This window comes from Babylonia areolata, chromosome 2 (genome assembly GCF_041734735.1).
Source record: "Babylonia areolata isolate BAREFJ2019XMU chromosome 2, ASM4173473v1, whole genome shotgun sequence".
NCBI lineage: Eukaryota > Metazoa > Mollusca > Gastropoda > Neogastropoda > Buccinidae > Babylonia > Babylonia areolata.
This window is the reverse complement of record NC_134877.1, coordinates 61,362,584-61,376,315: the sequence shown is the minus strand read 5'-3', so window position 1 is coordinate 61,376,315 and position 13,732 is coordinate 61,362,584. Positions and strand designations below refer to the sequence as shown.

At 40.8% G+C, this 13,732-nt stretch overlaps 1 protein-coding gene across 1 annotated transcript in view; it reads left to right on the top strand.

Annotated features, from left to right (window-relative positions):
• The window catches only part of LOC143275871 (uncharacterized), a 17,735-nt gene extending 8,761 nt beyond the window's left edge, over positions 1-8,974 (top strand). Inside the window, exons 6-13 of the mRNA XM_076580171.1 lie at positions 1,471-1,600; positions 1,871-3,235; positions 3,645-3,742; positions 4,635-4,694; positions 5,122-5,257; positions 5,547-6,289; positions 6,708-6,855; positions 8,027-8,974. Coding sequence (XP_076436286.1) covers positions 1,471-1,600; positions 1,871-3,235; positions 3,645-3,742; positions 4,635-4,694; positions 5,122-5,257; positions 5,547-6,289; positions 6,708-6,855; positions 8,027-8,229 — 2,883 coding nt within the window. The 3' untranslated portion in view covers positions 8,230-8,974. The remainder of the gene's footprint in view (positions 1-1,470; positions 1,601-1,870; positions 3,236-3,644; positions 3,743-4,634; positions 4,695-5,121; positions 5,258-5,546; positions 6,290-6,707; positions 6,856-8,026) is intronic.
• The last annotated feature ends 4,758 nt before the right edge of the window (positions 8,975-13,732 follow it).

Genomic DNA, 13,732 nt, shown 5'->3' with positions numbered 1-13,732 from the left:
AAAAAAAAACTGACGCACAAGAATCACGAATGCATAAAAGACATAAAATGCTTAAATATTAAGTTGACATAAAACATCACACACACACACACACACACACACACACACACACACACACACACACACACACACACACACACACACACACACACACACACATCATGGATTTTCGAAAAGTATGTTCAAGGAAGAAGTAAAACTAATACAGTAATATAGATTGATGAGAGATATTTTACAACCTGAAATCTTGAGAAGGCACAGACATTTGATAAATTCTTCGCAAATGTTATCAATGTTATCAATGTTATCAATGCACCACATTTGATATACTTGGTCCTATACGGAGTATCAGCTGGTGACAACATGGTTGTACCGGGTGCAGTGGAATGTAAACAAAGGGAAAATAGTTGCTCAATGGTTCGTGTGTGTCTCCTGAAGTTCCTAAAGAGGTAGTTGAGGAGCTCTTTTTTTCTTTTTCTTTTTTTTAAATTGATGTGGAAACTATCCTAGGACAGAATACCAATTTCTAAGTGCTTTATGATACACGTAGTGAGTCATTTGCACAACGGACTGCCCACCTGGGTAGAACCAACAGAAGTTATTGTCGTTTTATAAAAAGGGATCCAGAAGTTTGGCGGACTATCGAAGACCTCTAAGTCATCAGTGGAGTCACTGAATGATAATAACATGTACACCAGTGTGGCTTTCGTTGTAAAATATCGTGTGTAACATAGCTTATGAAGGTGATGAATGATTGAACATCTTTATCGGATGAAAGAAACCCTGTGGAAATTCTTCACCTCCGAAAAGCGTTCGACAGTGTACCACATCAACAGCCTTTCAGTAGAGAAAAGGGAAAGTGTAGGATATTGTTCGTTTCAGTCTAACCCAATGTGAAAGAGAATAGAAGACAAGAATAAGTAATCACACCTCACTGTGTGTTAGGGCCATGAGTGGAATACTACATGGTTCGGTCCTTGGGCCAGCACTGCTTACTAATTTATACCTAACCTTCATTTGTGGAGTCAACAAGTTTTGTGAAGTAAACTTAAAGATATATGGCAAAGGCGGTAATAATGAAACTTTACATAGAATCTAAAACAATCTACAAAAACGGACAGAGAAGTGGAATCTTATATTTTGATATTGAAGGGTGCGGAATTGTGCACATTTTAAAAAAAATGTATTCCCAATATACTTATACAAATTGACGGAATATGCAAATGTATAATTAAGATAAGACCTTGGTGTTATTTGGCAAGCACTTATCTTTTGGTTTATATTTAAGGAAAAGTAGATCCTATCTTTATTCGCGTTAAAATGTTCATGGATCATAGCATAGATTACCTATAGTCTCATTTATGTGTTTGAGCACGTGTTACTGTATATATTCGTAAGACTTCACTTTGAAGATGTGTACAAAGTGCACGCAGGCCTCAGTAGTTAGTGAAATGAATCTCTGTGTTTTAGAGAAAACTGCGGAGATCCAACACTGTGACCTGCTCAACTCCGCGACCAACAGTTCCAGAGGACTCGGAACTTCAAAGAATCTTGAGGAAAAGGTCGAGAACTAACAGCCTCAAATCGGATTCTGTTAATGGTGAGAAACACTGCTTTCCAGATCACAGTTTTCCATGTAGTAATAGTAATAGTGTGTGTGTGCGTGTATGTGTGTGTGTGTGTGTGTGTGTGTGTGTGTGTGCGTGCGTGTGTGTGTGTGTGTGTGTATGTATATGTGTGTGTGTGTGTGTGTGTGTGTGTGTGTGTGTGTGTGTGTGTGTGTGTGTGTGTGTGTGTGTGTGTGTGTGTGTCCTTATGACAGTGTGTAGATATTACAGCAGCTGATATATATGTATACACTTGTCTTCAGCCTCCAGCCAGGACCAGAAGGAACCAGCAGACGTCACAGATACCAAGTGTGAGGAAGGTGGGGACAAACCAGCACAGGGTCCGGAATCAAAGCAAGACCAGAACACAGCAGAACACATCACAGGTACAGCCTCCCAGCAAGGTGGACATGACAACACACAGAGAATGCAGGATGAAAATGGGTCAACCCGTCTTCCAGATTCGCAGTCAAAGCAGGATGAAAATCAGGTGACGGAAAATAAAGTGGAAGTTCCAGATGGCAAGCAGGGTGAGAGCGGGTCGGACATGCCTGGCTCGGAAAACAAACAGGATGGGAGTTCGAGGACCGAGAGTTCCAGTCCCAATCAAGGGGAGAGCAGGCCATCAGACAGCGTGGACCTGATCGTCCAACAGCAGGGCAGTCAGAACACTGACCCTTCTGACCTGGAGCAGGACACGAACAAACCATCACGAAGTCCTGATTCAAATCTCAAACAGGATGAGAAAAAAATCGACTCTGAAATACAAGATTCAGTCAATAGGAACGACATGGAAGGGAAAGATAGGGAAAGTCCAACTCTCAGACAGGACCGGAGCAAACCACCAGATACCTCAGACACAGCGACCAAACACGATGGGAGTGAGGATGGTGGAACTCCAGACCCACAGGAAGACTCAAGCAAACCACCACACACTTCAGACACAGCGACCAAACAAGATGGGAGTGAGGATGGTGGAACTCCAGACCCACAGGAAGACTCAAGCAAACCACCACACACTTCAGACACAGCGACCAAACACGATGGGAGTGAGGATGGTGGAACGCCAGACCCAAAGGAAGACTCGAGCAAACCACCACACACTTCAGACACAGCGACCGAACAAGATGGGAGTGAGGGTGCTGGAACTCCAGACCCACAGGAAGACTCAAGCAAACCACCACACACTTCAGACACAGCCACCAAACACGATGGGAGTGAGGATGGTGGAACTCCAGACCCAAAGGAAGACTCAAGCAACCCACCACACACTTCAGACACAGCGACCGAACAGGAAGGGAATGAAGATGGTGTAAGTCCAGACCCAAGGGGAAACTCAAGCAAACCGCCAGACACTCCGGAGCCAAAAACAAACGACAATAAAGACAAGGAACCCAACATCTCAGACCCCAACCAGAACCAGACCAGGTCATCAGATATTCCTAATTCGAAGACCAGGGAAGATGGGGGAAATGGTGAGGAATGTCCAGGTGTCCGTCTAGACCTGAACGAAGCCACACACATCCCAGCTAAGCAGGATGGGGAAGAGAGTGCCGAAATCCCAGACCCCGATCAGGACGCAAGGAAAGTGCCAGACACTCAAGGCTCAGCCACCAGCGAGGATGGAGGTATGGACATTATGATTTCAGATCTCTACCAGAACTTGTATTTATTTTACTTTATATTTGATTTTCGCATTAATCATGCGGTATTTTCAATGTAAAAGAAAAAAATTAGAGAATATCTGCAGCACAAAACTTATCAATATTTACGTTTGTTAACATCAACGTTAGTCGGAGACATTAAAAGTAAATGCTAGAATGAAAACAAATCATCAACATAGAACGTTGATAAGACTGTCACTTATTTTTGTTCTACAGAAAAGGTCACTGCAGGAGTTGTCGTGTTACCCATGCATATGTCTGTCTCCCTATCTCTCTTTTCTATTCTCAGCATCTGCTTGTCTGCCTGCCAGCATGAATGTATAAAGATCAGCAGGGCGTACTGATTCTGTGTTGATTTGGTTCATGTCTGCAGAGGAGCAGAAAAAACCCATCGTAAACGAACCGGAGAAGATAATGAACAGAACCAAGAATGGCAAAGCACCTGAACCCTTACCTCGACTTCCTGAGCATGTGAAGATGATATATCTTACTACCTATGTTGATGTATTATGTGTTGTCTGGATATTCGGTAGCTGTAGACGATTTATAAATGTTCATATTTTCGTGTTTTTTGTTTGTTTGTTTGTTTTCTTCCAAGATTTCGTTTATTCTTGATATGAACAGAAAGACGAATTGTATGGAATGATTGGCAGACATAATGAAACCTTACTGCTTGCGAGCATGTTTGCTCTTTAAGTAAAGAATGGAGCAAAGAGTGAGGAGGGAGCTGTTCAATGCTCTGCATTCGGTTCATGCTCGTGTGTAGTAGTAGTAGTAGCAGTAGTAGTAGTAGTAGTAGTAGTAATAATAATAATAATGGATACTTATATAGCACACTATCCAGAAATCTGCTCTAGGTGCTTTACAAAAACGCTTTTGATAACATAAAACATTATATCTATGTTACATACACACACCAAAATGTGACCACGCACACACACACACACACACACACACACACACACACACACACAAGCACGCACGCACGCACGCACGCACGCACACACACGCTGCATACATACATTTTAACATACATGTGTATCTAACAGCTACCCTAACACATACGCACACAGTAGTAGTAAAAGTAGCAGTAATAGTGGTGGTGGTACTCGTCTTCAATTTTACCTCTTTCCACTTTGAGTGCTATCAGACGAAAATTGAACAAAAGGGGGGAGGGTGCAGTATGTTTTCATGCCTCTGTGTGTGTGTGTGTGTGTGTGTGTGTGTGTGTGTGTGTGTGTGTGTGTGTGTGTGTGTGCGTGCGTGCGTGCTTCCTTGCGAGAGCGCGCGCGAGCGCGTGTGTGCGTGTGTGGGTGTGGGTGTGAAGCCTCATTTATCATGTTGGACCGTTACTCTGTGACAGGCGGTCAGTCCCGATGCCTCCAGCAGAAGCTCTGCTATGGATAAACCCACCGGCAGACAGGTACTGGGTGGCCTGCTGGGTAGAGCACGAATAACCCAGGACAGACTGACAAACACTTCCTTGATTCAAAACATCCCTCCACCCAGTGATCAAGAGACAGGTGGTGGGACTGAAGCCTGTTACATGTATTCATTAGTGGATTACATTCTTGCTGAACAAATATATAGCATTATTTCCTTCAAAGGCAAGGTACGTCTGTCTTATCCATTCGTGTAAAATGTTTCATGCTGTAAAGTGTGGATTAGGTCTTTTTTTTCACGAAAAAACAACAACAAATGCTCATGCTTTAAATTGTGGAATACCTCTGTGCTCATTTCATGTATTTCTGCACATGATGCTGTAGACATGCTTCTCGTTTCTCTTTGGAGATGTGTTCAGTGTGATTGCAGGCCTGAGTTTTTTAATGAAATGGATGACTGTGTTTCAGACCAAACTGCGGAGATCTAACACTGTGGCCAGTTCAACTCGACGACCAGTATTTACAGAGGACAGTTCCGAACTTGAAAAAGCCTTGAAAAAACGAAGGTTAAAGTCTAAGGCCCTCGAGTCGGCTGAAGCCATTGGTAAGAAACGCCGCGGCATGCGTGAGCGCACGATCATGTGTGTGTATGTGCTCTCGCGCACACGAGTCTGCGTGTGTGTGTGTGTGTGTGTGTGTGTGTGTGTGTGTGTGTGTGTGTGTGTGTGTGTGTGTGCCGTTTAGCATCTTTTACTATTCATTCATTAGCCGAAAATAAATCAATAAATAAACAAATGATTTTGAACACATCAATATTATCGTGTAGTCAAACCTTACTATCGCAGTGTTTGATGAATACAGCAGCTGACGTTCATGAATACTTTCGTTTTCAGCCTCCAGTCAGGACCAGAAGGAACCAGCAGACGTCACAGATACCAAGTGTGAGGAAGGTGGGGACAAACCAGCACAGGGTCCGGAATCAAAGCAAGACCAGAACACAGCAGAACACATCACAGGTACACCCTCCCAGCAAGGTGGACATGACAACACACAGAAAATGCAGGATGAAAATGGGTCAACCCGTCTTCCAGATTCGCAGTCAAAACAGGATGAAAATCAGGTGACGGAAAATAAAGTGGAAGTTCCAGATGGCAAGCAGGGTGAGAGCGGGTCGGACATGCCTGGCTCGGAAACCAAGGAGGATGGGAGTTCGAGGACCGAGAGTTCCAGTCCCAAGCAAGGGGAGAGCAGGCCATCAGACAGCATGGACCTGACTGTCCAACAGCAGGGCAGTCAGAACACTGACCCTTCTGACCTGGAGCAGGACACGAACAAACCATCACGAAGTCCTGATTCAAATTTCAAACAGGATGAGAAAAAAATCGACTCTGAAATACAAGATTCAGTCAATAGGAACGACATGGAAGGGAAAGATAGGGAAAGTCCAACTCTCAGACAGGACCAGAGCAAACCACCAGATACCTCAGACACAGCGACCAAACAAGATGAGAGTGAGGATGGTGGAACTCCAGACCCACAGGAAGACTCAAGCAAACCACCACACACTTCAGACACAGCGACCAAACAAGATGGGAGTGAGGGTGCTGGAAGTCCCGACAAACCCACCGGCATACAGGTACATACTGGCCAGCGCACGAACAGCCCAAGATAGATTAGCCATTTAATTGTTTAAACAATTTTAAGGTATAATAACATATCCAATAGCCAACAGCGTCCATCAGATGCACCGGCAACTGTGGCCCAGTGGTTAGAAGGCAGATGGTGGAACTGAACCCCGTTATGAGTGTGTATCTGTATTCTCGAGGAAAAAAAAGTACTTTGATTTTTTTTCCCTTGTGGGCAAGGTAGGTGCCACTTGAATTCATTCGCGTTTAAATGTTTGAGCTTCAAAGAATGGAGTATCTCTGGACTTATCTGAAATGCATTTGTGAGCGTGTTATTTTTAGACATGTTTATGTATCATTTCACTTTGGAGATGTGCACAGTGTGTGTGCACGCGTCAGTTTTTAATAAAATAGATGACTGTGTTTTAGAGAAAACTGCGGAGATCTAACACTGTGGCCAGCTCAACTCGGCGACCAGTATTTACAGACTCGGAGGACAACTTCGAACTTGCAAACATCTTGAAGAAAAGAAGGTTAAAGTCTGAGGGTCCCAACTCGTCAACAGCTGAAGGCGATGGTGAGAAACACTGCTTTTCGCGCATGCATGAGTGCACAATCGTGTTTGTGTGTTTCTATGTGCATGTGTCTTATTAGCGCTGTTTGGTATCCCTGACTGTTGATTTTATCGACAAGGAGCTACTATATCAGTAAACAACTAAATGATTTTGAACACATTTTATCATACTCAGAAGTCACATTCAATCAACTGTTCCTCATTTTCCCTTACAATCCTCCCCCTAAGTTTAGTAGTGATCAGAGTGACGGTATGTCAGCCGGTGTGTGCACGTGTGCACGTGTGTGGGTGCGCAGGGGTTCACCGCAGGAGCATGACCCATTTTTTACTCACTTGTGTAAACAAAGTGAGTCTATGTTTTAACCCGGTGTTCGGTTGTCTGTGTGTGTGTGTGTGTGTGTGTGTGTGTGTGTGCGTGTGTGTGTGTGTGTGTGTGTGTGTGTGTCCGTGTGTCTGTGTGTCTGTGGTAAACTTTAACATTGACATTTTCTCTGCAAATACTTTGTCAGTTGACACTAAATTAGGCATAAAAATAGGAAAAATTCAGTTCTTTCCAGTCATCTTATTTAAAACAATATTGCACTTCTGGGATGGGCACACAAAAAAATAAAAAATGAAGCCTAATTATATGCAAACTGCATTTACTGTTATATTTATATTTTTTTGTATTCTCTAAACTTCGCACTTTGACCTCTTATTCTGACACAACAACAAGAGGAGTCATTATTATCATTTTTTGTTCAAACAGGAACTTCTTTTGCTAAGCATGGAATTTTTATTTATTTTGCAAACGTTTTGGTGCAGATAGTAAAAAAGGGAAATTACTCTGTAATTAATGCTAGGGAACTTAATTTATCACAAGTGAGTCTTGAAGGCTTTGCCTCTCTTGTCTTTCGTGTTTTTGTATTATGTTTATCTTTTCGAGCACTATATTCTCATGTACTTACCTTTATTATCATCATATATATTTATGTCTTTATTTAGCGTTCTAGCTATTCCACTTTTATTTTTCCTCGAGGCCTAAGTGCGTTGGGTTAGGCTGCTGGTCAGGCATCAGCTTACCAGATTTTGTGTAGCGTATTTAATTTCTCCAAATGCAGTGACGCCTCTTTGAGGAACTGAAACCTGAAACTGAAATACAGCAGCTGAAGTTCATGGATACTTTCGTTTTCAGCTTCCAGCCAGGACCAGAAGGAACCAGCAGACGTCACAGATACCAAGTGTGAGGAAGGTGGAGACAAACCAGCACAGGGTCCGGAATCAAAGCATGACCAGAACACAGCAGAACACATCACAGGTACACCCTCCCAACAAGGTGGACATGACAACACACAGAGGATGCAGGATGAAAATGGGTCAACCCGCGTTACAGACTGACAGACTAAGCAGGAAGAGAATTACGTTGTGGAAAAGACTGTGAAAAATTTGGAGCAAACAATCTGATATTCCAAATTTGAACCAAATAATATGATGACATTCTTTATTTGACAAGATATGATAAAAAAAAAAGAAGAAGTAGAATCATAATATCTAATTCCACTAAAAGATGAAAACTAGTTATTATCAATTTTGTGCTGGACAGACTGGATGGTAGGAATGAAGGAAGAGTGCCATTTTTGCTATTGATAATTGTTATACCCCGTGTATTGTTAACTCATTATACCACAGCCAGCATGTTGCTTGGACACATGCAACAGATTGGACCAGATGTTGGTAATATTCTGGAGTGTGAGCATAAAGTGCACCTGATGCATGTGTACAATGTTCATGAACAAGTGATGTGATACTCATTTTACTTTCATGTGTGTACTGTGGGATGTAATTCAAAGCTCCTTTGTTATTGTATAAAAAAAACCTTTGCCTTTGAAAAGATGTAGAAAAAAAAGGAAGCGAATGGAAAGGAGACCATGACATGATAACCTTCACTGACGACAGATGGGGGAACTGGGCATTGAGCATTTAATCCTCTCCTGTGTAGAGAGAGCATCATTCTTTGTGTCACTCTGACCCACATTTCTGCTCTTCTTCTTGTTTTCTAACCACCACCAGGCGATTTAGACACCTACTTTGCATTCATTCATTTCAGCACACACACACACACACACACACACACACACACTCACACACAACACAACACAACACAACACACACACACACACACACACACACACACATATATATATATATATATATATATATATATATATATATATATATATATATATATATATACAATGGGTGTGGAGAGAGTGGGTGAGGCTTTCGCCAACTGAACATAGGAATGGGGTGGGAGTACACTGACAAAAAAAAAAAAAAACAAAAAAACCAGTTAACAGCGGAGGGGTGGGCCATTGGGTGGATTCCCATCCCCCCTATCCCCCCACACCCAGCCCCTGGATGGTTCATTAGATATTGCAGAAGCGACTGACATCGTTCCCCATTATCCACACCCAATACACAGTGACCACTAGCAGTGTCATTTCCATCTGGTGATGTTCCCATCTCCTGGCAAAAAACCAACATTTTTTTTTTATGAATTATAAGGTCTGTGTTTTATTTTGTGTGCTGGAACTATATCTAACACATCAGGTTTTTGTTTAAGTTAGTGTGTTGAGCTGTTGCTAAGTATGTCACGAAGGTCTTGAAATGCATTTTGCAGTTGGTTGGGCTTACAGCAAGTATATAGTAAGTGTATGTATATATATACATGATGGTGCTTCACTTACTGTCTGGTCTGTCAGTTTGCCAGTATTATATCTAAGCCATAGTAAGTGTATATATATATATACATGATGGTGCTTCACTTACTATCTGGTCTGTCAGTTTGCCAGTATTATATCTAAGCCACTGATTCTCCATTTTGTTTATTATTCAGATATTATCTTACATGCTGATATCAGTTGTACTGCTACAGTGTGCTCAGTACTCTAAGAGGTGTGTAGTATTCTGTTGAGGTGATTACAAGATAGTGTTTGATTAATATCAGTTATTGGTTAAAACCACCTGATATGTATCAGTCTGTTAATTGTAATTTAGTTGTCATGCTCTCTCCTATACGGCTTACTCCAGTATAGTGCAACATGATAAACTGATTCATTTGAGTCACTTTGACACAGTATAAGCTTCACCTAATCCATACTGTCAGTGTACTTTCACTAAATCAGCATCGCTTCAATCACTTTAACTGTGCTATTTAAATGTATTAGAAATGTCATTTGATGTCAGCGTTTGGTCTTCACACATATGCATTATGTTGTTGCGTATCCCAAACCCGAGTGATAGTCTTTCCATGTAATATGTATATATGTGCTTTACTATTCACTTGTGTCGACATGTTGTGCTTATGACATTTGTTTGTGTCATTCCAGGCACTGTCTTCTCATTATCTCTTTTCTTAGTTCTTCTTCTCTAGTTGTCTTCTCATCATCTTTTCTTCTTAGGTTTCTCTTTTTATGTTCTCATAACTATTGTAAATAAAACAATAGAAAAACCCATTTGTGACTGGCCTCTATATGTTCCTGGCCTGTGCGTGGAATTCTCATCTATCCTTTCAGTCAATCAATATTTAGTTAAGTCTTTTGTGCCGTACCCTTGAATAACCACTCGGTACACGGCTACAAAAGTGGCGTCGCCGACAGGATACTGATCCTTCATTAACCGACAGGATTTTGATCCTTTAGAATATTCTTACGACAGGATTTTGATCCGACAGGATATTGATCCTTGAAAATATCCTTTCAACAGGATAAAGATCCATAACAAAATAGATCCAATTATCCCCTTTAATGTTACAATTCTTGTATCCAAACTCAATCCATCCCTAAACCACAGCCCTTTACCATCAAGTGTACCTTGTTACAACTTGGCGCTGTGAGCATAGGAAGTTGTAATTCTTTTTGATCCCTTCATAAATCACAGCTCCTAGTCAAGCTTACTCTATCATATATATATAATATTTATATATACATATATATGTGTATATATATATACATTGCGATAGATTGATCAATGGATAGATACATAATGTAGATAGATATAGAGTGGAGTGATGGCCTAGAGGTAACGCGTCCGCCTAGGAAGCGAGAGAATCTGAGCGCGCTGGTTCGAATCACGGCACAGCCCCCGAAATTTTCTCCCCCTCCACTAGACCTTGAGTGGTGGTCTGGACGCTAGTCATTCGGATGAGACGATAAACCGAGGTCCCGTGTGCAGCATGCACTTAGCGCACGTAAAAGAACCCACGGCAACAAAAGGGTTGTTCCTGGCAAAATTCTGTAGAAAAATCCACTTCAATAGGAAAAACAAACTGCACACAGGAAAAAATACAAAAAAAAAAAAATGGGTGGCGCTGTAGTGTGGCGACGCGCTCTCCCTGGGGAGAGCAGCCCGAATTTCACACAGAGAAATCTGTTGTGATAAAAAAAAAAAAAGAAATACAATACAGACATATATTTTCGAACAACATGGCGGTGGAGCAAAACAAGTGCAGACAACAAGCTACGAACAAACTCTTCCGGCATAAGCAAATGACGTTGCCAAGATGAATAAAGAGGAATAAAATAATTGTCAGCTTTGGCCGTGATCTTTCATCCCATATGGCAAGTGACCCAGAGACACTAGTCATAGTTTAGTGTCGATCTAAATCATGGTGGGGGAAAACAATCTTTATCCAGTGACTTCCAAGTGTATGTTTGTACAGTACTTACTATTTCACTATTTTATTGTAAATTGTAAATATCTTTTTATCTTTTGTACTTACTTATTTACTTAATTACTTACTGCCGGTTATGCCCGCTGACATTTGGGGCAGCAACAAAAATGTTATTTGTGCTGATGGAAAATGTCCTGCTATTTTTTTAGGGGGAGGGGATGTGGGGGGGGGGGTTGTTTTGGTCATGTAAAAATTTTTACTGATTACGATTGTGAGCAAACCATTACAAATTTTGTGAATGGATGATTGCCGTTTTTGCATTTCTTTCTCTGTAGTATGTTTACTGCAGCATCAGCCAAGATAACACTTAACCATAACATTTTTTCAATTTCTTATTTTGCATTTCGTTATAAATTGTCAGTGCTTGGTCCTTTGATTTTCTTGTCCACAGACTTTCAAACATACCTTGCTCTCTAAGCCAAAGTATTCTTTCTGTCTCCCTCTCTGTCTTTGTCTCTGTCTCGCGGCAGAAGTTTGTAGAAAGTTATAGGCCTATATATAAACTGTAGTTGTTTAATGCAGAGTATAGTTTTAAAATCTGATACGGAAGAAACGTAAGCTAAAAGAGGAGGAATAGACACATTGTGCAATTTAACTTACATGCTAAGTCACAGAATGAGCTATGTTATGAAGGTATTCATTTATGTATTTATTTATTGTGTGTGTACAAGTGAGATTTCGCCCTCCATGTTCATGAGCTCATGACCAAAGAACATCAAAATAATTCATTTCATTTCTGTCTCTCTCTCTCTTTTTTATGCACTCCCGTGCACATGGCAAAAATGGTACCAATCTATTCAGATTAGTGATTCATTTCACATAATTGTTATATAGGACTTCTTTTCACAGGCACGAAGTAAAAACTTATCTTTTCACTGCTATGAACAAACAATTGAAATTCTTTTCATGTGCATGAGGTAAAAACTTATCTTTTCACTGCTATGAACAATGTCTATATATCATTATCCATGCAGAGAGTTTGATTATTAGAAATTTAGTTTGATTTGTCCATCATGCAAAGTATCAAAGGAAATTGAGCTGCATTTGTCTTGCGTTGTCCAGCTCATAGTGATATCAAACAAAAGATTATTCCTTCAAAATATTACTGATATCCTTGTGCCTTTAGATCAAGTTTATTGACGTCTCCTGGTAGATATAATGATGTGCAGAAATTAAATTTTCTATTTACTGTCTTACTTCACGTGTTCGACCTATTCATCCTTCGGGACTTCACAGCCTTGGCAGACTTCCCAGTCATCTTAATACAGAAAACATACTGAAATCAACCGATTTTCCTCCAGATTGACACATGTGGATACAGCTGGAAATACTGTAGAGGTTATTTCCCTGTGCCTGTGGAAACCTGTTTAATGAAACAAATATTAACGCCAAAGAGTGCTCAGACACAGGGTACAATGAGTTTATGATTCAAGCTTCAATTCCTTTTGATGTGACCATTGCTGTGTCTGTATTACATTTTGATATGGCTGTAAAGGGGCCTGTATGTCCATCTACCCCGTTAATGAGGAGCAATGAATAAATGATTTGCATTTAAATTCTCTCTCTATCTCTTTCATACACTCCCACATCTCACCATTATCGTGCATTAAAAAAAAATGAGAAATGACACACAGAAAAAAATAGATTGCATAATGTGTATTACATATTATTCTGCAGTAATTATATGAAATTAAAGCAGGAAAACTACTTTACCAACCCTGCTACCAGTCCTAACACCTGTCTTCTTGCACTCGGGGAATCTTTATAACCCTTTCTTTGTCCAACTAATGATGGTGTTATGTCAATATTCACCTAACAAATCATCGTGGTTTTTGTCATGTGTATCATTTCCTGTGTATATTACCAGGTGTGGGTGCAAATGTGTAACGTTTAAAGCAAACTCATAACCCCAACACGCTGGTAAGGCCTTGAGGTGAACATAATGCAGTTAACTGTGTGCAAAAACAGCTTGTTTTACAAAATGAACGGTTGCTCTGGGTAGAGTCCATGTCAGTGCTTACCTCAACACTGTAAGACATGAAAAGTCTGACTGATCCTCTGTGATCATAATTGTCTTTATATAAATACTTCTGAGCCATGCTGAACAAGGTCAGTGCTGAACAAAAAATCTCTTCAATACTCAAACATCCTTCAGAACAAAGTCGGACA